At 34.8% G+C, this 25,388-nt stretch overlaps 1 protein-coding gene across 2 annotated transcripts; it reads right to left on the bottom strand.

The window, feature by feature from the left end:
• Positions 1–2,842: 2,842 nt before the first annotated feature.
• LOC113704488 (nudix hydrolase 3-like) lies at positions 2,843–25,031 on the bottom strand. Of its 2 annotated transcripts, none has more exons than XM_072061604.1 (21): positions 24,826–25,031; positions 23,653–23,850; positions 22,364–22,441; positions 20,653–20,749; positions 17,556–17,689; positions 16,187–16,268; positions 14,803–14,889; positions 12,876–12,982; positions 11,582–11,753; positions 11,184–11,425; positions 10,993–11,074; positions 8,824–8,889; positions 7,945–8,022; positions 7,751–7,846; positions 6,224–6,330; positions 5,911–6,079; positions 5,296–5,379; positions 4,166–4,260; positions 3,882–3,972; positions 3,638–3,784; positions 2,843–3,077 (listed from the first exon to the last, which is right to left on the bottom strand). In XM_072061604.1, exons 1-21 carry the CDS (start codon positions 24,921–24,923, stop codon positions 3,009–3,011), a joined length of 2,379 nt encoding a protein of 792 aa, XP_071917705.1. In that variant the 5' UTR covers positions 24,924–25,031; the 3' UTR covers positions 2,843–3,008. The 2 variants fall into 2 exon arrangements, with proteins under 2 accessions (XP_071917705.1, XP_071917706.1); XM_072061605.1 differs by having other exon boundaries at positions 23,653–23,832.
• Positions 25,032–25,388: the final 357 nt, after the last annotated feature.

Genomic DNA, 25,388 nt, shown 5'->3' with positions numbered 1-25,388 from the left:
TTCTAATTTTAATTATTTTTATTCTTTTATTAATACAACTTATATACATGTACATGCATAAAGGGGTATTTGTGGAATAAAAGTTTCATTTTGCTCCTTAAAGTATTCTTTTAGGGTCTGTTTGTTTTGACTGAAAAAATTTTCCAGAAAAAATTTTCCGTGATTTCCATTGTTTGGTTCAATTTAGCGCTAAGAAAATGATTTCTGTTGTAAAATATTTTCCATAAGTGGGTGTAAAATAGAGCTGTAAACGAACTGAATCGAATCGAGTATTTCATGTTTGAGCTCTGTTCGTTAAGCGATTCGAACTCGGTTCGTGTTCGTTTGTTAACTTTCGAACTCTAAACCCGTGTTCGTGTTCGGCTCGTTAAGTAAAGTTCGTGTTCGTGTTCGGCTCGTTTAACATAAACGAGCCGTTTGTGAACACGTTCGAAAAAGTTCGAATCCAGATTATTCTAGGCCTTAAATATGCCACACAAATCATTAATCATCCTAAAAAATAATTAAAATTCCAGATTGAGAAACACAAATTAATAGTACCGAATCACAAATTCCAGATTGAGAAACACAAATTCCAGATTGAGAAACAAAAAATAGTGGTCTATTAAAAGAGAGGCCAGATTGAGAAACACAAATTCCAGTGACAAAAAGTACCGAATCAAAGGAGGGAGGCACGCGATCTCCGAAGTCAGCGAGCCACCAAAGAAGTACTAATTAATAGTGGTCTATTAGCAAATCCCAAAAGTAGAAAAATGGCTTGATTGGGGCAACTGAAACTCCGGTCTCTCTCAGCAGCAGACAAGCACCATTAACAATTGAAAACTTGAAGCCACAAAGCAGAGGACCAGCTTGGGCTCCACCGCTAAACCCAATGTCCAATGTTAAAAGAGAGAGAAAATCTAGCTAGCTTATGTGATAGGAGATACCTTATCAGCAGCGGCCAACGGTGAATGAAGATGAACAGTTTCAATCTAGAGCTAAAATCAACAGCGGCCAACGATGGAGAATGAAAACAAAAGTGAGGTTGGAAAGGGGAAACAAACCGCTGGATTATGTTTTAGAATTTCTTATGAGTAACCCTAAAATTTGTCAAAATGACAATTATGTCCATGTTCACAAACGTTCGTTAAAATTCGCGAACATGTTCGTGTTCGCTCGATTATCAATCGAACAAAAAAATTCGTTCGAACTCAGTTTATTTAAGGTTTCGAACGAGCCTTTAACGAACACGAACGAGCCGAAACGAACCGAGCTAATGAACAACTCGGTTCGTTTAACAGTTCTAGTGTCAAATAACTTCACTTAAAAACTTACTGAAGTTATTTTCAACCCTATAATCCTGTCCCTTTTGTCCTTAGTTACATTCATCAACATAAGAAGTAAAAAGCCATAGGAAATAGTTTCGGTGGGATTGTCTGATATCTCTCGGCAAAACATCATCGATCCCTCTATTCATTCCATGCTATTCCTCCTCTCACAGAAACACAATCCAACATATCGCACATCCCATTGCATCTGTGTCAGATTACAGAAACAATTAAGATCTACAGAAATATGGAGGATCTAGAGAGACAAAACAAGGAGATTGGTAGCATAAAGAAAGAAGAGATCTCAGAGGAACTTTTACAGGACGAAGAAAGTCTTTTAAGATTGGCCACGGAGGAAAGAGATGAACTAATTCTATATATCACCAATAATGTCCAGCTTTTGCTTTGGAAATTTCAATCCGAGATCTTCTAGATCTTTGAAAGAATTTTAGCAGTAAAAATATTCTTGTGAGAGTTGGTTTTATTTCATTGTCATCTTATGACTGATTATGGTTGAGTTGGAAAACTGATATCGATCATTCATGTGTCTATTGCTTTAATCTCTTCTCGGTCAAAGAATGATGGCAGGGGTGGTGTATGTGGTGGAAGAAAGTTTTTTGTGATGGAGACGAGAGAGGAATGGCAGAGACGGCCGATGGGAGAGAATTTCTTGATATGGTGAGGAATTGAATTAATTACTCATGAGGACAAATGTTTTCCAAAAGTAACCAAACAGATGAAAATTATAAAGTAAACAAAACTTTTTCCAGAAAAAGACTTCCCATGAAAATATTTTCCCAAAGAAAATATTTTACATCCTACCAAACAGACCTTTAATGTTACTTTTTCTAATTGGACTAATTTTGTTATCAAACCTTAATCTCAAGAGAGGTTTATATAATTTTACAAATTTTAGGGAATGCTAATGAAATTGTTAGAAACCTCAGGGGAGGTTTCTGAAATTATCTCAATAAATAAACAAACTAATTTTGAATGTATTTGCTTTAATTATCCTTATTTATAAAGGCATAATCAAATCAGGGCGAGGAGGGACAACTGCCGCCCGCTGCTCCCCTCACAAAATTTTTTCAAGCCTTGTATTGCGTATAGATATCTTGAACTTTCTAATTAAACCGCACCATTTCCCTCCGAAGTTTTATCTATTTCCCGTACTTTTCTATGTATAATCTTCCATAATAAACCATTTCTTAGTCTCGTATTTCATATGATTAGCAAAATGTAAAAGATAGCTACTACTTACTAGCAATAAAATAGAAGCACGTATTTATTTATTCAAAAAAAAAAGCATAGAATTGTGAGTACATATTTATTTAGAAGAAACAAAAGCAATTATGTACGAGTATGAAATGAGAGGTTTAGAATATTTTGGCTAACAGTTTTTTTGGTCTATTTTGTAGTCAAAACAAAACGATAGAACCAAAAACACCAGTCGATGGGCACAAGAATTTATATATAATCTCTACTATAATAAAACAGGAGCAGGGGTCTGAATCGTTTGATTTGCTACCAACTAATGAACTCAAAATAATGACTTCAATAAATATAACCAAAAAATTTTACAAATATTTTTCTTATTAATTGCCCACGCATTGGTGTGTGCCTTGCACACTAGCATATGTAAGGCCCGAGCACTCTCACAGGCATTTTATTCCAATGAAACAATGAAGTAAAACTGGAAACTCAATCTTCAGTAAATTTCTGCAAAATTTCGTCAGCTATTGGGAATTCAGGAATTATATCCACTGGCACCTGAAAAATTGCAGAGAAGCATAAGATACACAATTTTTTTAACATTACAGGTTAAAGGCTTTTCCCAGGCACAGGAGGATAAATGCATCTATAAAGGAAGTGAGCCTGCTATAAAAACTCTACAATTACCATCCACCCCCCAAATTGAAAGCACTTTCACGGAAAAAGATTTATGCTTTTGCGCACACAAAAAAAAAAAAAAATGAAAACCAGGTGCACCCAAAGTTAAAACTTTATGAAAATCCACTTGCTACTGAGAATGTCAACTATACCAATACTAACCTTTAAATCACCTTACTATCCCCACTAAAGCACACGGTGCAAAAACATCCAAACAAAGCTTAAACCATGTCATGTGTGCTTGAAGTAATTTATCATTGACAGCATACAGAAAAGGCAGGAAAAATTTAAGAGGATAATTATTCTTGATCAGGCAAGTGGATTCTTACTCCTCACATGGAAAGGACTGAGCAAAGATGGAAATCTATGTAGCAATTCTTTAAAGCTTTCTACTTCTATGCCAAACTGCAAAACCTTATTAGTAGTAAGCATATTTATACCTGAACGAGTTCCAACTTTCTCAATGCATCTTTAAGTGGCTGTGTCATCACACTGTATTTTTGAAGAATTATTCTGGCCATGTTTTTGTCACCTCTTGCTTGAATGGTAAGAATCTCTCTGCTTAAGCTCTCAACTACACCTTCAACCTTTTCAGAGACCAAAAAAAAAAAAAAGAGAAACTTTCCTGAATTAGTTCAACTACAATGAAGCAGTTCTTGGCAAGGAGTCTTTAGAAGTCCATACCTTGTCAAAATTAACAGAGAATGTTTCATCAGGATGCAAAACAATTGCGCCATTTTCAAACAGATAGTTGAACTGCAGTGCCTGCCCTTTCCTGATCAGATCAGCAGGAAGTGCAAAATATTGCAATTAGTCATTAGACAGTGGATCATTAACATATAACGCCAATTTCAAAAGAAATTCCAATTAGGAAAAAAGAACAGAAAATCAAAAGTAGAGAATGATGCTGCAGCGGTGAAAAAGAAAAACATGGATAACAGATCAATGTGGGGAATTGAACAGCTTACCCATGAGCTTCCCCCAATCCAAAACGTACGGAGCGAAAACACCCAGCTAGGAAGGAAACATACATGGATTTGACCAAACTCTTTGGAAGCAATTCCTGGTGAGCAATATTGAGAAAATCATAGACATTAAAGACATGGCATCCACAGTGCACAATACATGATAAAAATGTGCATCATACTGAACTTGGACTATCCTAGACAATTAAATATATGGGAACAGCTGTACAACACCATTCACCATTAGACCTCTAAGAACACTCAAGAGAAGTTCATAAGCGCCAATCAAGTAGGAAAGGACTCAGAATAACGTCAATTTGAATTTGTCTGTGAGGTCCAATCAAGACTACATATTCTTCACAATGATGGGCATAGTGGACCATACAGATGTTGGTGCAGCAATCATCCTCGTATTTATAGAAGTCATTTTAGCACTGACAGACTTGCATAAATTTTCTAAACTCACTAGAATGCCATAGGGAAGGCATGAACTAAGCTGACTTATGTTCAAGATATTAGAAATTCATGTTATCATATACGGAGAAAAGCAAACATGTCCATTTGTGTCCTGCCATCAACTCATTAAATTGACATTCCCATGATAGCAGTCAAAGATGAGGTTTTAAAAAATAAATGAAACGGAACACAAGCTCGTAAACGTGCATTATCCTTTGGAATGTCAAAATTTTAAAATCACAATGTTTTGAAGCTTTGACAATAGATGTCAGAGAGTAACCATTAACTACTTCACCTATACTATAAACATAGGGAAGGTAGTGTTGCTGTTGATGGCCCATTTCCATTTTTCTTAAAGAGTTATGAGACTTCAATTTAAACTCTGAGTAGATCAACGTGTAAATGTACCTAATAAGGAAAAAGAAAAGAAGATAGTGAAATATTATACATGTAACCAACTGATTTGCAGAGTTGTTTGGCAAATGTTTTTAACCTATGAAGAACAAAAAAGAAAAAAAAATAACAAACTGAAAATTTAACACCGATCTCCGGCAAACTCAACTGTAATGTAAGCCTGTAGGCTACATAGAACAAAGTAGAATACAACAGTCATAGAGAAAGTACCAATTAACATCTGATGAATTACTTCTTTTTAGGTCATGATATGAATTACTTACCTTGTCAATTAAAAATTTTAGGGCCCAAAGACCAACAATATCTGCTTTTGCTTCTTCCAATGCCGAATGAAGTTCTTGTAGCTCCTGTATTGAACAGATATGAAGGATGTTACCAACTCTTCTTTTCTATTTTGTTGTGTCTTAGGAGCCATTTTCACTCCAAATATGTTATCGAGGATAAAAAATATCAGAAAAAAGGAAATTGAGGAAAGGAAAAAGAAAAGAAGACAACATGTCCTTCTTCAGTTAAAATCTTCAAGTATAACACAGATTGTCCTGCATGTTACTAAAAATATTTTTCTACGTGTAATTTGTCTCTAAACAAGTCTGATTCAGTAGAATAAGTATCTTTTGAAGGGGCATTAAGAATATACTTAGACTACAGTATTTGCGTATTGTAAAATGTGTAAGCTAGACTCTTTTATGCAGGCCTCCTTTACAAGAGAAAAACACAGGTTATTATAATATTAATATATATATATATAGAAAAACACAGGTTATTATAATATTAATATATATATATATATATATATATATATTCTTCAACATTGCACACGAAAGGAACAACAGAATAGAGTCCATGATTGGTAGTATCATGGAGTGTATGAAACTAACCAGTCTAACTGTAGACTGCTTTCCATTTGGAAGTTTTATTGTGTGAGGTCCAATTCCATGGCAACATTCATGGCAAATTGTATGAGTGAAGAAAGAGTCAAAGTCTACAAATTCCCGTTGTTCCTTTGAAATACATACATCAGCTATTGGCTGAAGAATAAGCTTGAACCTGTTTAAGGGAAGCAGGTTAAAAGCTTAACAAATTGCATAGTTGAAATGCCTTTCAAAGCCAATGAGGAACATATATGCAAAGACATCTAATTAATTATTAGAGAACTTTAAAATGTTCCTATTTTTAGATAAAAAACCTAACTTTGCCTCAGAGACATTCTTGAGCATGACCATGGATGTCCCTCGATCATTTACAATGCGCTCATCATTTGGAAGATTAAATGCAACAGTCTGGGGGCCCTTCACATCCTGCCAAAAGTAAAAATAACAATGATCAAGATATTTTTGGTGCTTTATTTTTCTAAAAGTTGAACAAAGCAAGTTTTCAACTACAGGAATAATCTAGAAACATCAACACACCTTCAAGGTGATCTTGATTTTGCAATTACAAAAAAATGCCAGGAGTCAAGTAGAAAAATCACTAAAACTAGAGGAGCAACCCTATGGACTTCAGTATTAGTTAAGCATTTAAATGCAACATGATTCCACATATTCGGCCTAGTTCAACAATAAGTTAGTTGCAGAATTGGGTACCTGTTCATTTTTATTGATAACTTTAATTAGCAAAAAACTTTTGCCATTTAACATTGCTTTGGTCCGGAAAGGTGTTTCTTCAGCTGTTATAAATGAATTTCTTCACAGGGATGACAAATAGTTTTATGGTTTACTGAACGAAGATGGTTAATCGTAACAGAGTTTCATATCACTGTGAAATTTGATATATTTAGTCTCCTACAAAAGGAAAGCCAACAACTTCAAAGGAGGGAAGGATGATACTCTTAAGAATTTGTCAGACGCAACATCGTTAACAGGTACATTAACCGTGAAGAATTGATTAGAATAGCATTCTGTTCATTTACCTTGAATATTATCAGAGCATGCACAGGTGGACTTTTAAGCCCAGCACTGGCACAGAGAGGAAACCTTGAATTTCTGTTTACTTTGGTTAGTGGAGAAAACATGTACAACCTACTCCCTCCGTCCCAATAAGTTTGACACTCTTCGGAAACCGTGTTTTTTTATCAACAGTCACTTAACTTTGCTTGGTTTCCTTTCATATCCCTATTTGTAACCAGTTTACGATGAAAGAATGAATGCAATTGTGGGGCCCTTAATTGCTTTTGTAATCTATTGATAACCATTTGAAGTGTGCGTAGCTTCACGCTCTAGAGTTATCATAGTTTCGTGCAAAGGACGCTCCGCTATTTTAGCAATCTCGGTAAAGATGGGATGTATCATTTGGGACCCACAATAATTATTAAAACCTCTCCTGACCATGTGAACAAAGGGCAATGCTTGGAAAGACACTAAATTTATTTATCCATTTTTAGTAAGATGACATAATTTTGGGACGGACCGAAAAGGAAAGTATGACACTTTTAATGGGATGGAGGGAGTATTTGATTATTTCGACCTCTCAGAATGAGTCCTATCAGTCAGGAAAACATCATCGTGTTTCATTCACTCCCCAAGTCAATAAACAGGAATCTCTCATTTTCAGTCTGAATGCTATTTGCACTTAGGATTCTGATCTGATAGAAGATAATTATTACCTAAAAATATGCTCTGAAGATCTTTTTCCATTTGTATAAAAGAGGAATTGGCTTCCATAATAATCACTATGAGCATTTATATACAGAATGGTTAACTATAGACCCTTAAAACTTACGCCAGAGTTATAAAGCAGCTGGATGACTCGAATAGGGGCAGCAATCACATCCTCTGACTTGTAAACATCGTCCATTGGAAGGTTTTTCTCTAAGAACTAGTCAATAAAAATTTGTGATAAGAAGACAGTAAAGGAGGTGGCAGAAAAAGCAAGGAACCAATGCTTGACAGAGGAAAACGTAAAATCAAGAAAACCTGTAACTGATCACCAAAGAGTTTAACTTGTTCTGTAGCTTTATCATCTCGAACTCCAATAAATGCCTCAAATGTTGCCTGAAGAGACTCAAAATGAGCTACAAGAACAAGGAAAGGAAAAAATGCACTTTTGGTACCAATTGCATACATTCTGAGTGGTACAAACCAGTGTTTAAATGTTGGGTTGTGTGTTTCACTATTAACCTAAGGTCAGATAGACAATCTATTCTGCTGCTCCTACAAAAGATGCTTGGATAATAATCAATTTCAGATACGCATGCTACTATCGAAAAATATGGAAAGCATATCCAAGATTCAAGTTGCATTTATCTGCAGATGCAGAAGATCAAGAGGATGGCAGGTAATACTTCCAGTTTTCTCCAAGAATGTTTCCAAGAAAATGTGGAAAAGAAAATACTATTTTACATGTATTGACAATGCATTTCAGCTTTCCACTCATCTACTTCTGCGATTACATGTTTTAGCAGTAAAATAGTATCCATTATTCAAATGCTGTAAGTGTGGCCAGAGGCTGGCTGGGTCTTAGATGTCCAGAGAACCAAACAACAATGAACGTAATACTCTTTTAAGTAATAAATAAGCCTATTTCTCAGGACATGGTTTGTACTAAAAGTGATCGGCAGGAACAGGTTCCAAAGAACCAAAGACTATTCTCAAAATGTTCTTGTGGATGGTAACCACTAAGTGGATTACAGTGATGTCATATGGAGAGTCCCTTCAAAGATTCAAAAGCAGCCAAACACAAGTGTGTAGCACCATATTTATAAATACAAACATAAACAAGTTATGCGTTCCAACCCAATACCCAATAAAGAAAGAATATAAGCAAGCAGAGGCAAAATGACATCCATGAAGTACCTTGTATCCAAAAAGTCCATCTTCATAAGTCTCGTATGGACCAATTGTAACATCCAATTTTGAGTCCTTGAATAAACATAGCATGCAGACATGTGAGCTTCTTGATGACAAATAAAATCGATGCAAAAGACAATTTTATAATAGATGCTCTAAACCCCACACTTCTAGAGCAGAGAAATTCTGCAGTTACTATGATTTTTTTCATAGTCTCATTATAATTAACTGTTCTGTGTCCTTTGTTTCTTCCACTGTGTCAGATTACACATCCCCCCCAGAAGTCCAAAAGAACTAACCCTTGGTCCAACTATCCTGCATGTGCTCTTGACATATCATTATGACTAGATAAGCATCCATGCTAAATTCCTCAGACTCTCTAGCTCACACTCCCAAAATATTAAAACACTGAAGACAAGCTAAGACAATTCACGAATGCTTGCTATTTTAAGTACAACCAATGTATCAACACCAAATCTCCTACCAACTAAAGGTGGATATTTAAGAAAACAGAATAAGGATGCTGTCTGAGGATCTAATGTGCAGAAGAACACGATGCTAACATTAAATCATTTTTATGATGTTGATGCCAAAGTTAAATAAATGAAATTGAAATTTCAGGATAACAGGGAGTGAATTCTGTGGTTAAGTCGAACACAGACATGCACAAGAAAATGTTATGAGAGGAACTAACAAGGAGACAAATGTGATGACAATGCTGAGTCATACTCGTGAGTTTGACATAATCTTAAATAAAAGAAATTGAAAATTTCAGGATTACAGGGAGAGAGGGCTGTTATTAAATCAAACACAGTCATTTTCAAGAAACAAGAAACCCATAAAATATGAATTCCTCTTAAGTACCCATTTTCACCAGATTGCTTCAATCGCTAAGTATTTAAATATTTCACTTATTTCATATTTATTTTCTAATAAACGAGGAAATTTTCTGGATGGAATTTTTCCATGGATTACAGTTATTCCACTGGAACCAAACCAACAGGTATAGCATGATAAGTTATAGAACAAGAAATGTTTAGCTTTCTTCCATATATTGTGTCAACATATTCAAGGTGAACTTCCCAAGAATGTATTACAAGTAGTCTGGATTTATCTACTTCCTCAACTCTGTAGATAAACCTATGGATCAACTCATCATCCAACGTTCTGACAAAATCAGTTTAATTTTGAACCTTAGCAGTTTACTTGAAACGAAGTCTGTTAATTGAAAGAACAGTACGCTAGTCAGCACAAACAAATAAAAAAAAAGTATATGATCAAAAAAACAAGCACCTATTTATCTTCATTCATTTACATCTATATGAAAGTGCAACAACTACTAATGGGTCCAGATCGAAGATCACATAAATGATATATAACATAAAATCCAACTTTCATCAATAGAGTCTCTAAAAATTAATTTGTCTGTAAGTAATTGTTTATCCCCATTGTGTTTCAGTTTCACATAAGCACTCCTGTTGAAGTCATGTAAAAAAAATTAAACATCCTTTTAAGTTTCGATTTTGTCTTGGGGTTTGGATATAAAAATCAGAACTAATTGACAGTGCGTATCATTCAGTCAGACTTACATCCATAATAAGATTTAGATTATTAATTCAAACACAAAGGTCAAATATGTGAAGTGATTTATTCCTTTATAAATAACATACAAAATCAACAAGTCATAACCATTATAATCCAAAATTCAACTGTCTTTTTTCTTCTATATTATATATCTAATCAACTTCAAGATACGAAAACTCAAAAGAAGAAGCCTTCTAATGGATAGTGATGCGTCTCTTAATTGTTTTACTCATTTCTTTAGAGGAGTGGCTGGTATGTCCTCCTAAAATATGGTACTCCAACACTAAACTTGGGAAAAGTATTCTCTCATAAGTTTACTCGTTGGTGGCAGAGGATGTCACCAAAATTGTAAGGGAAATTTGACAAAAGTAAATCCATAAAACCTGATAGCAGTATTCTATTCACACTGATAGAACTTCAATATCCTTTAAATATCAGCAGTCTAGAATAGGTCAATCAGAATGTTCCCGACTGCAAGTAGTTAGTCATAGTAGGAAACTAACTAGAAACTCTTACAAAGGTAAATAGGGTTGATGTGCCGCACATCTAATTTACAGAGCACGAAATGATTGGCAATTACAGAATACTAACCAACTCCATCCAGGCAATATCTGAGTCATAGTAGTCATTTGAAAGGAAGGCATCAGCCTTTCCATGTAGAAGCCTCTTCAGACTGCACCAGCGAATTTGGTAATATGAACATCAGTAGTTGCAGTTGTCTACAATTTCTCTCTAAGAAATCACAGAAATCAAAAAATAAAAATATAAAAAGGGAACCATACGTAGGTGAGCTAGCCAAATCTCCCGCTTTTTGCAACAGGTCAGCAGCTTTTCCAAGCAAGGACTTGTACTCTTTGGAGTAAGGGACAATATAAAGATCATGAGCATAATTGGTGCCAACCACTACATCAAGAGACTCAGCTTTATCCAGAAAAATTTCACTATGCCATTTTATAACATTGAAAAAGCCAATTGCTTCCTTTTTCTGATCCTCTGAGAGACTGTTCTTCCACAATTCAAATTCCTAAGGCATGATAATATTTTGAACATTCAATTAAACAAATCAATGAAGAGCACGTTACACTGCTGAAGGTAGGTCATCCAAGTGAAGCAGTTGGACTCAGTGCAACATGTGCAACCACCTTTTTTTGGGTCAAACAAAAATGTTCTCACTCCATACCTTTTTGTCCATATCTGGGGGGTAGAAATTTGCACCAGGTGGTTTCACAACAGGAAATGCTGTTCTATACTGGAGGCCTTTCCACCCTGCTACTGGCTTTGTAGCTTCAGGAAGCAGCTTAATAGCAGAGTCGGCAGTTGTCAAAAATGCCTTATTTTCATCAAGACAAGACCTGCAAGCACCAAAATATATTAGTCATCCAACAAATCAATTTTAAAACTATAACAGCAGTAAATATGTGTTAAAAAGACACTAGTTATGATATTTAGTTATTCATCCTAATGAGTTCCATAACTAAAGCAATTGAAACATGGATATTGTGCCAAAAGCCAGCCAGGAAAATTTAATGAGTTACTGATGGTGGCAAAAGAACACACCCACAGAAACAGCAAGTCGATGCAAGCTACAAATCCAACTAAAACCAGAAGTTACTTGGGCACCCAGAGATCTTTGCATCCAAGACGTAGAGTATTAAGGGAGGTGTTTGAGTTAATGCTGACGTTCATGTCATAACAGTGATGATTATGGAATCCTCTATAAAATACAGAAGTAAAGACAGCTAGACTATGTAAAAGGGAAGGGAAAGAAGATCACAAATTAAATATAACTTTCAGCATACCAGAAAGAATGTCTATATAGCTTGTATATGGAACTTAAGCTCGATTAAGGACCAGTTTTGAGATAGCAAAAGCACTAGTTGGACAAGTTCCGGGTTTGGAGCCTGACTTTATTACATTTGGGATAACTAAACAGGCCCATGGCAAGCTGGATAAGCTGGTGTATCTTCTCAGTTGGTCTACAAGGCCTACAAACTTGATTGACTGATCATCTTGCATGGAAAGATTTCTCATTGTTGTCCACATGATCTCGTATTTGGACCAATTAAATCAAATTCACCAACATATTAAGTCAATTCAATTCCACATTGAATATTTAAATATTCTTAGGGGTATAATGAGTTGGTGATGCATTAATGAGGTAATAAGCATTGTTAGTTTGCATACATGAGGTTTCCCCTTGCAAAGGCCATTAAAGTGTTGGTGATCTAGATGGTCTTTTAGGCATTTGAGAAACAATTCCAGGAAAGCAAGGGTGAAGCTTTTGTTATAGGGGGAGATTGGGAAGGACACTTAAATGGGAAGGTAACATTCATGATGCAGCAGGATTTCTAGGTCTCAGAGAATTTGTGAATTGAATATTAACTTGATAGCTTTCCTGTACATTCGGACGTGAAGAGAATCTAACAAAACAAACAGGAGTATGTACAAAGAGAGTTACACGGCAAGACACATACCATGGAGATTTATTAACTTGATAATAATTCCACTTCAACTTGTCCAACTGACTTTTGTTAGCGTGTTCCTTTAGCCAATTTCTCAAGGATGGGTTGCTGTACCAAACCTGTTTATGAAGCAAAAGAAGGAAGAGGAAAAGAACAAAATTCCAAGTAAGAGTCATACAAAAGTAGAAACAAATTAAGACAGAGGACCGATTCTCTAAGCACATCTTTACCATACATTTGATTTAAACTGATCAACTTTGCAATGCTCATTCCAAGATAAAAACAACAAGAGGCCCAACAGGTGAGTGGGCAATAAAAGAACTGACAAATAATGTACTCTTTTGTTGATCCCAAATATCTTCCACAAGTTATACCACAGTACTTAAGCTGTTCATGTTAATGTCTTCAAGTAAATTCATTACATACTGATCAGACAAACTATAATGCGCTCTTTTGTTGATCCTAAATATCATCCACCATTTATACCAGAGTACTCAAGCTGTTCATGTTAATGTCTTTGAGATTCTTTAACGAATACAATAACTAACTCTTTACTAAAGTGACATCGAGTTGATTTATGAAGAAAAAGAGAAACATGATACTTCCAGCCAAAAAAATATTTTTTTTTTTGGAGAAAAGGTAAAATTTAATTGAAGGCACCAAGGAAGTGCAACATCTTATAGAAGCAAACCAATGTACAATGACACATATGTGCTTGGCCAAAAAAATCAGTAAATGATAGGCAATCTCTTGGATAGTATTTATGAAGCAAAAGCTGATGGCTGTCGGAGAAAAACATTTTCAATTGTTCTATTGTTTATGAGTCTCCTTGAAAACCCTGTTTTTCCTAACTCTAAAAAATGACCAAAAAAATGCACGAAGGTGAAGTAATTTGTGCACCAGGTAAGGATAACTAACATTTGGGAATAAAACGTGTTCAACAAAAACACACAATACAAGTCTAAATTGCTCCAAAATGTTTTGGTTTTAGTTCCTAAATCTTTTCAATTAGCTTCATGCAAAAGCTATTGACAATATAAAGCATTATGGTAGAAAGTAAAAGGAATTATAACCTTTTATCTTAGGTTTCTTAACTAGTTGTGGACAACCTTCTATGATAGGTTACTAAAAGTGAGCAATTTAATTCCATCCAATATGAACGCTGAAAAATAGCTAATAATTAAACTATGGATAACTTGGTTTACACATTGGAAACAGAGAATGTGAGCATCTAGTGCAAACCAACTCGACTTTACTTGAATATGACTCCGACTTCCATCGCATTTTGAGCTCAATCTGCATTAGTGAAGTCAAGCTGACTTCCATTTAAACTCAAGCCAGATGCTTGGGAGAATGGTACCCATAATCTGAATGCTCTGGCCACTCCACTCATGTTGTGCTCTTTCCCTCAATTTCTATTCCTATAAGTCTATAACTTAAGACTATAAACTCAGACCTAACTCACAGAGAAACTTGAATATTTTAAAGTAAATTTTAGATAATCTCCTACTTCACAGACAGAGGAATACACTCAAGAAGATATAAAAAGATGGCACAAATTGATGAAAAAGTGAGGATGACAGGGTCAAGCAAAAGATGAGTCAAATAAAGCTAATGTGTAGCATTTTTCAAATCTTTATCATTTTGCAAGGAACCATCATAATCTATTTCCATGTTGAAAATTGACCAGAATAAGTACATAAGTGCTTATGAATCTTTTTCAGAGGAACTAGTTCAATTAAAAATCAAAATCAGCACTGATATACTTGGTAATCTTTTCATAGAGAACCCAATCCCAACCTCCTCTTTTCCTGGTGAAGCCTTGAAAGCAATAGTCGAAAAGAATGCCAAAACTTTTGAATGCAAATATTTGTCATGTAACATTACTACATAAGACACTGGCATAAATAACAGCCATCTAAAGCTTTTTCTTCCCAACCTGAAGACAAAAAATGTCATCCATGATGGCTGCAGCCTTAATCAGTAATGCTAGAGCTTCTTTATCTGCACTTGTAAGGCCCGTCAACTGTACAAGAACAAAGAGAATACAATGTCACCAGTAAGTTTCTTTTTCACCTTTGAGATAAATACATTAAATAAGGTTTCCTGGTACCACAATCATGGCATTGTGCATATCATGAGGAAAAAAGAGTTCTGAGTAAAGCAACAAATAATGCACCATATCAGTAGAAACTGACGAAAAAGCTAAACTTGAAAAAGTTCAAGTAGGTCTAATAAAAAAAAGCATTATGCACTAATATATAGGTGTTGTCTTTGGAGCTAACTTTTTTTCAGTTCAGCTCAATTGAGGTCCATCTTTTATGTGATAATGCACAAAAGGAGATAAATGACCATTTCTCTGTCATGTTCATAATTCAAGCTCTGACAATCTCTCTTACTACTTGTGCCCAGAAGTAACATATCCAAAATTCAAGGGCCATCAGGATGAAAAAAATAGAACGACAAATTAATGCTTTGCCAACTGAGATTACCACCTTGACAAAAATCAATCACATGAGAGAATCAGACCGCTGAGAATGGTGGCAACTTTGTCTTTGTTGAGCTGAAAATGAACATAGTATCAATTTACATTGTTGTGTCTAATCTATAAGATTTTGGGAAACTAGATGTCATTTGTTTGAATACAATTCATCTCTGGTGACAAGCAACTATAAAATTGTTTCATTCTTACAAGTATTTATTCCTCGAAAATTCATATTTAGAAATTAGAACACACCAAGGAGCTGACAACATCCTCAAATAAACAATAGAGAATGGAAAAAAAAAGAAAAAAAATACACGATAGTCCTTTTCCAATTAAAAGAGGAAACGAGTCAAAATCACATTATCATAAAGATGGGACTCATTCATCTACATAAACCAGACCTGGTCAACATGATTACTGAAGGATTTTTTCTGAATCTGTATGGCCATTCCTTGACTAGTGGAAAGAGTTTTGGCATCAAAGCACCTATTCTTAGTTGCTTCAAGAATATATTTGGATAGTTGAAAATATCATACATCTGTAGTCACAACACATGTGCAACTATAGTATAAAGAGAGAGAAATTAACTTCATTCAACAAGAACTTAATTCCATTGCACTTATAAAGGTCAAGCCTGGACATCACCACAACAAACAGATAGCTCATTCATTAAAATATGCTTCAGTTTTCCTGATTTTTTCATCCTCTAAAAGACAGACAAAACAAGGTGCACAATTAACAGACTGGAAATGAAAAATAACTTAAAATCCACTTAAATCTCACCTAGATATTGAATCTGTATCAATAAAAAAAAAGTAAGTTAAGGGAAAAAAAGGACCTCTGCACTGAGGGAGATCTGAGCATAACGACTGAGCTGCTTTTCTAGTGTCAAACTCCGAGATTCCAGATTTTCTCTGTACCTACAAATATTCCAACAGGTCATGTTTGCAAAAGTAACCCATTGAATATTCAAAGCTCAACAGTAAATGAGCATTCTGAAATGCAGAAATGCTCTAATACAATTCCAAATATTTTTGTATTGGCAAACATATGTTTTATATTAGATTATGACAAGGCCGATGAGGCCTTGATCTAGCAGCTAAGGTTGAGGCCTCAGGATGTAGAGGCATTGGGTCAAATCCCCCCATCCCCTCCCCACTTCTTAAATCCCACTCCTCCCCTGCAGGGAAAAGTTAAAAAAAAATGAGAGAAGTTGCTTTTATTTTGCACAATGACCAAGCTGCATTTCTACTGTCAAACTCCACCCTTCCAGATTTTCTCTGTACCTAGACAGTACCCCAACAGCTTATAAATATAAAAAGAATCCTTGGGAAATATAAAGCCCCGCAGAGGAAACTAGTGTTCCCAAATGTAGTAATGGTGTAAAAAGTTTCCAAATATTTTTGTGTAGGCAAAACTAATGCTTTATTTTAGACTATAACCATGAGACAGCAACATATATTTTAAATTTAAAAGAGAAGGAAATATTGGCACGTCCACTCTTTCAACAGGCACATTACAAGGATTTTGAATATAGACATACAAATGCACATTTATACATCAAAGTGCAAATATACATGTATCTATGTATACATGCATATATAACCATCTTAATTTTCACGTTTCTTACCATAATACAATGAGAATAACACATTCTTAACTTAATACATTGAGAAGCTAAACAAACTATTATCATAAAAACAGAAAGGATCGAAAATTTTTACTTGACGAAATCATCCTTACTCTTTATGAGTAACAAAACTAAATGGTTTCTTTGTGGATTCTATGGCTTTACGAGTATATTCTATAAATTCTGATTTCAAGTAGTTTTATTTCTTTTAGAAATAAAACGTTCTTATTCAATTTAAATCTTTGCACAAGGGTATTATATACTGTATGCACAGACAAATAAAAGTTGAAATGCTTATAACAAGATTAGAGAGCCAATATCGCCATCTGTTTAAAAGACAAGAAAAATCTAGACAGTACCTTTTACAAGCAGAATAACAGAATATTGAAGAGTGAAAATGAAATCATTGAGCAAACAATTCTCAAAAGGTCAAAACAAGTAGCAGAAGAAGCATACTTATCCAAACAAAAGAAACAGGAAAGGAAAAACAAGAAGTGCAATTATATGTCATTTATCTTTTCAGCATGCTTAAGCAAAATGCTGCCTGTTATTCAACTGGAAACTATTAGATGCATACCTTTCACTAATTATTTCAAAGACTTGATGATATCCACCATTTACATCATATGGCACATAGTCAGGGTCTTCTTTAGCAAGCAAATCTCTGTATTCCTCCACAGAGAGATATTTCACAGCTGAAACTTCTGATTCCTACAATGAACAATGAGACATTCTCTATTAGTGGTAGAGCTGCATGAATGAGTCAATACATATGAAATAGAAGTGAAAAAGCATGGACACATATTCACCATTTAAAGGAAACAGTGATCATGATAATTAATGTTACTGAAGATAAAACCTAACCGCAGATGTGTGTGTGTGTGTGTGTGTGAGAGAGAGAGAGAGAGAGAGAGAGAGAGAGAGAGTATGACAAGAATAGCAGAAACATTTCTGCATGCAATTCTTCCCCGCCCAACCCCACCTTCCTCTTGAATATTCCTTCGGTTTGAGCTATATATACAACTATAATGTCATCTAAATGTATCAAAAGGAATTACATAACTAAGGATCTTTTACTATGCTCCCCCTCAAGCTAAGAAAAGATGTTATTCATATTCAGCTTGTTTAACATCTCCTGAAACCTTATCCTAGGTAGCTCCTTAGTAGATATATCAGCAAGTTGAATCCTACTTGAGTATTGGGGAAGCACAATAACCGTGATACAAGCCTTTCACAAATAAATGGCTTACTCAATCTGTTTGATCCAGTAATTTTGCACTAGGTTGTTTCACAATATAAAGAGCAGCTCTATTGCCAGAATAACAGTTTATTGACTGTTCAAAATTCATTTCAGTTCCTAAAGCAGAATTGTCTTCCAATCATTTCCAAACACCTTGCTACATGGCTCTATACTTCACCCTTGCAGTGGAATATGCAGAAATGCATAGCATATTATCTCCAGTTCACAAGGTCTCCCTACAAAAGTACATAATAGTTCTTTCCAAACACAACATCCCTAAGCTTCAGTATGTAGCTCCTGTTGATTATGAAATATTAAATCTCTCCCCTAGATAAGTTATAGAGTTATGAGTAGGTGAATAACTTGATGGTTAAAACCTCCGACTATGCATGAGTTGAGAAACTGCACCAATTGCAAATTCTACAATAGCCTTTTAACAGATACAAGTGCATGATAATAAATGACTATATCTGTAAGCATCAATGATTGTTACTGCATTAAACCAATTTAACTCTAAATGAAGCTATATTAGATTAATTGCAGCAGCTGGCCGAATTCCCTCCTATTCGAGAAATTAAGGGAATCTTACTTAATACAAATTAAAATGACATCTTCGACTTGCAACTTTGAACCCTTTAGATATACACCAGCAGCCTTTTTAATCTCAACTTCAACAGTGAGGCCTGTCCTCACGTCTTATTTGACTAAGACAATTCCTGTGACCATTGTATCACATCAATTATTAAGAGCAATCAGCTGTTGTTCTATAAGAAGAGCATGTCATGCATTTAACCGGATGGCAATTGTAGCTCTGCATAAACATTCCCACCATCCTCTAGGAGATTTCTTTAATCCATAATAGGACTTCTTTACATATACACACATTGCATGCCACCACATATCCAGCAGGAAGATCCATTCCACAAATAAGAAATGCCTTTAAATTGTACAAATGTAGCTCCTATTCAAAAAGCTTCCAAACAGAAAAACCAGATTATGGTTTAGTTTTGCTACTAAAATAAGCATCTCTTTGTAGTACTTGCTTCTGATTTTATCCTTTTGCAATCAGCCGCCATAGTTCTCCAGAGATGAGTTCTCATAACATGATGATGTACACCTACTTGCTTCCAACGTAGTTTGACCTTTGGCAGATCAACCCATTCCCAACTGCCATTTTTCCCTAAAAGTACTCCTCATCCATTGCTCCACATCATTTGACATCAACTTGCCTCTTATTAACTCGAAGGAGGTGATGCAAAGTAAAGGGTAACAAGGAGATGGTGGTCAATATAAATAAACAGGAAATTGGATGTTGAGAATACTTTTATAACACTTTTGCAGTTATCATCTGATGGGTCACAAAAACTATAAGATTTAGTTGTAGTAATTTAAAGGAGAAATATCAGCATAACCACCTAATAAACTTCTCAAGAAGATGTTGTCATTATCTAAAATTATCAGCAACCTGTTTCTTTTTTAGTAGATCAGCAATTATCTCATGTTAGTCTGAGTAGTAGGCAGTGTATAGTAAATTCTAATACTATAATTCTCCTTGAAACTACATGAAGGGGAATGGTGAGAATATCCTGATTCTGAAACACAACAGTAATCTAAGTTGATGATTTACACCAACAGACTCCTCCCCACCCATGGATGCTTAATGTACCTTCGGCTCATAAAATCTTGACTACCAAGATGCCTACCACGATACCCACCTTGCCATCATACACCATGTCACTTTTCCTATTTTTCACAAAAGAGCCTCAATTGACCAACTGAAAGGACTGCATGACCATCTCCATCTTTTGTTGCACTAAAATTGGTGAGAAGTGGCAGTACAAAGGCAGGGTTGTAATCTCCCACTTAAGCCTCAAATAGCCCGGGTGTTTTATTGATTTGAATTTCAACTCCACCGACAAATTTATGCCAAAGCAATTTTCAGTCATTTTCTACAATTATAAATCTTGCAACTAAATATTACTACAGAAAAACCATCAAAAAAGAAAATTCTATTGCACATGAAAAAAGTTCAATGTTGCGGGTGGCAAATACGTTCTTGAACTAATCCTCAACAAAAGCACAGTCAAGGTACATAAATTAGACTAATTTATTTTAAGAACTTTATATTACAGTGACTTCTATACTGTTAGAACATTCATGGTAGGGAACTTAAAACAACAGAACATGTAACAGGAAAAGCAACTCTAAGACCAAGACACAGATTACAAGGCACGGCACGACATAATTTATTACTGTGATTATGCGATGATTACATGTACAAGTCGAAATGTATTAAGTTGAGAACAAAAACAACACTTCCATCACAGTTATTTCACGTCAAAACGACAAAGATCAGATGAAAACTCATGTTTAGTTGTTCATAGCACTATTAAGCAGGGTAGAGAATAGTTAAAAGACAATGTCGGACTCTTACCTGAAGAGTAAAAGCCTCCAAAGGAATTGGATCCAATGTCGTAACCACATATACATCATTAAATTCGTTGTTAATGAATGTACCACCATTTATCACACTGCACAAAAAAGCGGTGAGAATTCATGGTTTCCAGTAATAGGACATGAATATTGTATCAAGAAAATATATCATCCAGCTAAAACAAATTCCAAGAAGCTGTAGTTAGGTACTGGAGACTATATTTCTATAGAATCTATAAAATAAGGAGAGTAACCTGAAATTACTTACGGTTGAAATGGGAACTACACCACCTCAAAAACACATTCTTTTGGCACAAAAAATAGTCAAACCTTTATTGTTATTCTCGTACATTTTTTAAACCATGGATATCAAAATAGTCAGATTATGTAGACCTGTAATGGATATAACTGAAAAAAAAAAGAAGAAGAAATCTGGGCCACGACATGGAAGTTACTATGTTAGCATAGACATAAGTCTCAGGACAATAACTTCCATATCTTTCACGAAGACGGACACTGAATAACAGATACAAGAAAGCCCCATTTCTGTCTTTTCCTTTTGGTCCTTGATTTTTCCCTCATTTTCTGTTTACCCCATTCCTTTTACCACGTACATTCCTTTCCTCCTATACTGATCCTAAAGTTACACATATCACATTCAGAGAATAATCAATCACAGAATAATAAATTATGCAAATGCAGATGTTTTAAGAACAAGAGCGTTTTTAATGGAATGAGGCTGGCATGGAAAAAGGCTTTTGCAGAAATAAACATGAAATGTGAAATAATTGACTTAAATTACTCATTACTAGTATGGAACATATAACAGGAGGATCCAAACATAATCACCACAAGCAGAGAAAAATATTCTGAACATTACTGGCAAGTTTTCATCTCATACTTATCTTTATTTCTGAAAAGAGGCACCTGTCTTTGTCAGATCATATATTAACACAATTAACAAAGATAGAACTTTTAGAAGCAAGTTTTCATCTCATACTTAATCTTTATTTCTGAATCTTTGTCAGATCATATATTAACACAATTAACAAAGATAGAACTTTTAGAAGCAGCAGGATGGGATGAAAATTAGAAAGGAAGAGCATCAATCGCCAAAAGGAAAAGAAATGAGAGGAAAAAAAATAGTTTTCCAGGAACCCTCATAACTAATAACTCAACAGAATGACATCAATATCTCTCTCATAAGCACGCTCAAGTAAAGATTAGGCTGAATTGTTGTGGTTCTTTATCCTGATATTGATAAAGAGAAGAACAAGATCCATTCAATTTCACAGGCTCCACAATCAGAAAAACTTCCTCAACATGTATAGAGTTACACCTCTCAGACATGTAAATAGGAGAACAGACTATGTACTTATGCTATACTTTACCTGGCAAATCCTAACTATGCCCTGAGCCAATCTTGTTTTTCATCTTTTTTCTCTCTTACATGTTTCTTCAAAACACCTTGTGTCTCAATTTACAAATGTATAACTTACCAACAGAAATTTCAAAATGAAATAATTTGAAATAAGACAAGTTACGGTAAGTCAAAATCAAATCTAGTGTCCATACTTTCAACCAAGAGAAGAGAATTCATACCGGAAAATTGCATAAATCTGGACACTGGATAAATTTCGATGATGCAAGAAAGACTTATTTGGATGAACAAAATAAGACTTAAGACTATCTAATAAGATGTTTGTGCTAACCACTCTTGAAGGAAAACAAAAATCAATTCAAAGGCGTCCTTTGGAAGTAGTATCCCAAGCTCTTCATGAAGCTCCCTCCTGAGGCAAGCAAAACTTCTATATCAAGCTGACGCCAACGGAAAAGAAATTTCAAACCAGAAGAGAAGAGTAAATAAAAAGGATCAGAAAAATCATATCAAAATCCTGGTCATTAAAAGAGTTAAATGCATGAAACACTTCATGCACTTACAAAATATGTAGGTGGTTATTACATACACATTTATAACTTGCCCATGCTCATGTGATAAATAGTACAACCAGAAAATTCCCTATATTAAAATGAGGTCTAGTATGCTATATCATTTTTCTATACTACTAGAGACCGCAAGCATCTTTTGTATATAGCTTTCGAATGCAGCCCACTCAAACTTCAGCATAGGTATAGGGATAGAGTTGAATCACAGATAAATGCTCTCAAACAGTGCTAATCTGAAGTTGTTTGAAACAGGAGAAGAGGTTGGACAACCCACCAACTTTCAAATCCTACTATAAGGAAATAACTCAGTTTAAGAAACATCCACGATTGACTGTACATGCTTTGGCAGTCTTGTGTTTGGCCATTGGAGGAGTGCACTTAAAGCATTCCTGGTTGGAATTCTCCAATAAATTGTAATCTCTGTGGAAAAACAAGCTATAGATTCCAACCAAATTAGGCTTTAAACTTGTTCTCCTGAAATTTTTAACAGCTTTGCTGCTAATACAAAAATTCTCTAAAATAACACATTACCTAGTTGATTATTTTCTCATGTTTACTTTGATGTTGATCCTATAGCAACTTCTTTCTTTCATCAGATCTAAAATTAGCAGGTTACCCTCATACTCCAAAATGAAAAAACAAATGAATTAGTTATATTCCACATCAAGGACTTGAGCTGCAAATAACTTATGACTTAAAGTTGTCGAATAAGAACTCTACAAATGAATTAGTTATATTCCACATCAAGCACTTGAGCTGCAAATAACTTATGACTTAAAGTTGTCGAATGAGAACTCTAATTGTTTTATAAGATTTAATGGAAGATCATGTAGGTTGTCAAACATGTCAATCAGAAAGTGGTGGATCCCAGACTCAGAGAATGAAAATGGGGAGTGACTATCTGGAATATAAAAGAGCCCATGTTAGGCCAGTTTTGTGCTAGTGTAGCAATAGAAACTCAGGGAAGCTTGCAGTGAACATAAATTTCAATAAGTAGAATGAGTATTGTGTGTAGGCGCATGTCTATAGCATGTATATAAATTCATTAACATACATTGCTGAGAATAGGGAAGAATCGCCAGCAGATATATGACCAGCACTAGATATATCCCACAACCCAGGCCATGAATCCTTACAGTCAGCACGTTGTTGAAGAAGTAATTCATGAGTACTCTCGGAATATATCCACACATGAACAGCTCCATGGTAGTCCCCGTCTCTATGAACATCTCCCCTATGCAAGTAACAAAACCTTAATCCCAAGACATCAGAAAAGAATTATAAACATTACAAATTCCTTGATCATTGTGTAAATTTAGACATCCTACTTCCTCTGTGCTTCCATTGGTAAATGCATGTATCTAAGAACCTCTTTGCGTACATATAGCCAGATAATGTGGAATAAGGATTTTGTTCAGTTGATTCAAATGTGATCATAACAAGCTTCTGACAATGCGAAAGCAGTCAAAATGCCACTAAACTCCATCAGTACCTAACCAATACATTCTCACACTCAGGTGATGTAACCTATAACATAAACTTTAATGGCATGTTCTGGAGGATTGATGAGATGTAATCCGCCCATATCATTCTACTACCACCAGCAATTCAAGTGCAAAAACTAACGGATATGAATAAATAAAATTTCAGATTTACACGGAAAAAGAAACATGGTATTGTTTCCTGACCCAGAACTTAAGCAATAACAAATATTAAGTGCTAGATAATCTAAGAATAACTGTCCACAAATTTCACAAGAACCCTGCTACATACACACAATTATGTCTCCCTCTTCTTTGGTGCTTATAGTAAAGCATCGACAAAACCATGTCGTTCAGGAAATTAAAACAACTTAAAATAGCCATCAAAGACCTCCCTTGTCAAATATATTATCTCCCACTTCAAAAAACCAAAGACTCCATCATTTCTGCCCCATCAGAAATCCAAATACAGGAATATATGTGGTAGAGTAAACAATAACAAAGTTAAAGTTACTCCAGCAATTAAACGCTAAGAACATCTAAAAAGTTTTCCTTTTTGGCACTATTCAGCAACTTTTATTACCATAATTTAAACAATTGCAATCAAAGTTTTCAATTGATTTTCTTATTGTTATTTCACTTTTCTGATCTGCGATTTCCACAAAAGCCAATAAGTTCATTGAATTCTTGATTTCTTAGGATTCTTCACTTCTTTGTTGATATGAAGAGAGGGAGGAATTAATCACCTGGGTTTTGAAATGCCAGTTTTCTCACGAGTTTTAGTGAGGACATCAAGGTACTCTTCTTGTTTGAGTACCGCATCTTCTGCTCCTGCTGCAGCCATTATTTCTTTCTTTTGTTTTCTTGGAAAACGAAAGCTCCAATTGAAAATGAAAGCTCACTAAAGTCCAACTTTGTGTTAAGGATACACGTTGATAAGAAACAAATTCGCTGCGGGAGAATTGCAGTTTTGGTGGCCTATGTATCAAATTAGTCCTTAATATTTTGATTAAAGTCACTTTAGTCCCCAAATTTTGTGATTTTAAGACAGATTTAGAGTAACTAACAGAAATGAAATAAATGATTAAAGATCAAGATCAACTGCTATTAGTCAACAACTTTGATTTTACACTTTTGGTCTCCAATGTTTTAATTTTAAATCATTATATTTCCCTAAATTTTAAATAGTGATATTAAATGTTTTAGCATTCATTGAGATGCAAATTAGAATGATATAACATTAAATGGGTGATAAGAATTCTAATTAAACTTCCTTTTCTTCTTATTTTTATTTTTATTTTTATTTTGT

This window comes from Coffea arabica, chromosome 8e (assembly GCF_036785885.1).
Source record: "Coffea arabica cultivar ET-39 chromosome 8e, Coffea Arabica ET-39 HiFi, whole genome shotgun sequence".
Lineage (NCBI taxonomy): Eukaryota > Viridiplantae > Streptophyta > Magnoliopsida > Gentianales > Rubiaceae > Coffea > Coffea arabica.
The sequence above is the reverse complement of the archived record's forward strand: the minus strand, read 5'-3'. Positions and strand labels throughout refer to the sequence as shown.

Excerpts from the sequence above, each read along its gene's own strand:
- LOC113704488 (XM_072061604.1), bottom strand. The coding sequence starts at position 24,923 with ATGGCTGCAGCAGGAGCAGAAGATGCGGTACTCAAACAAGAAGAGTAC. Across the intron at positions 7,847-7,944 it reads TCTTTGGTGATCAGTTACAG|TTCTTAGAGAAAAACCTTCC; the intron begins GTTTTCTTGATT and ends TTTATTGACTAG. Across the intron at positions 6,331-7,750 it reads AGCTGCTTTATAACTCTGGC|GATGTGAAGGGCCCCCAGAC; the intron begins GTAAGTTTTAAG and ends TACTTTTGGCAG.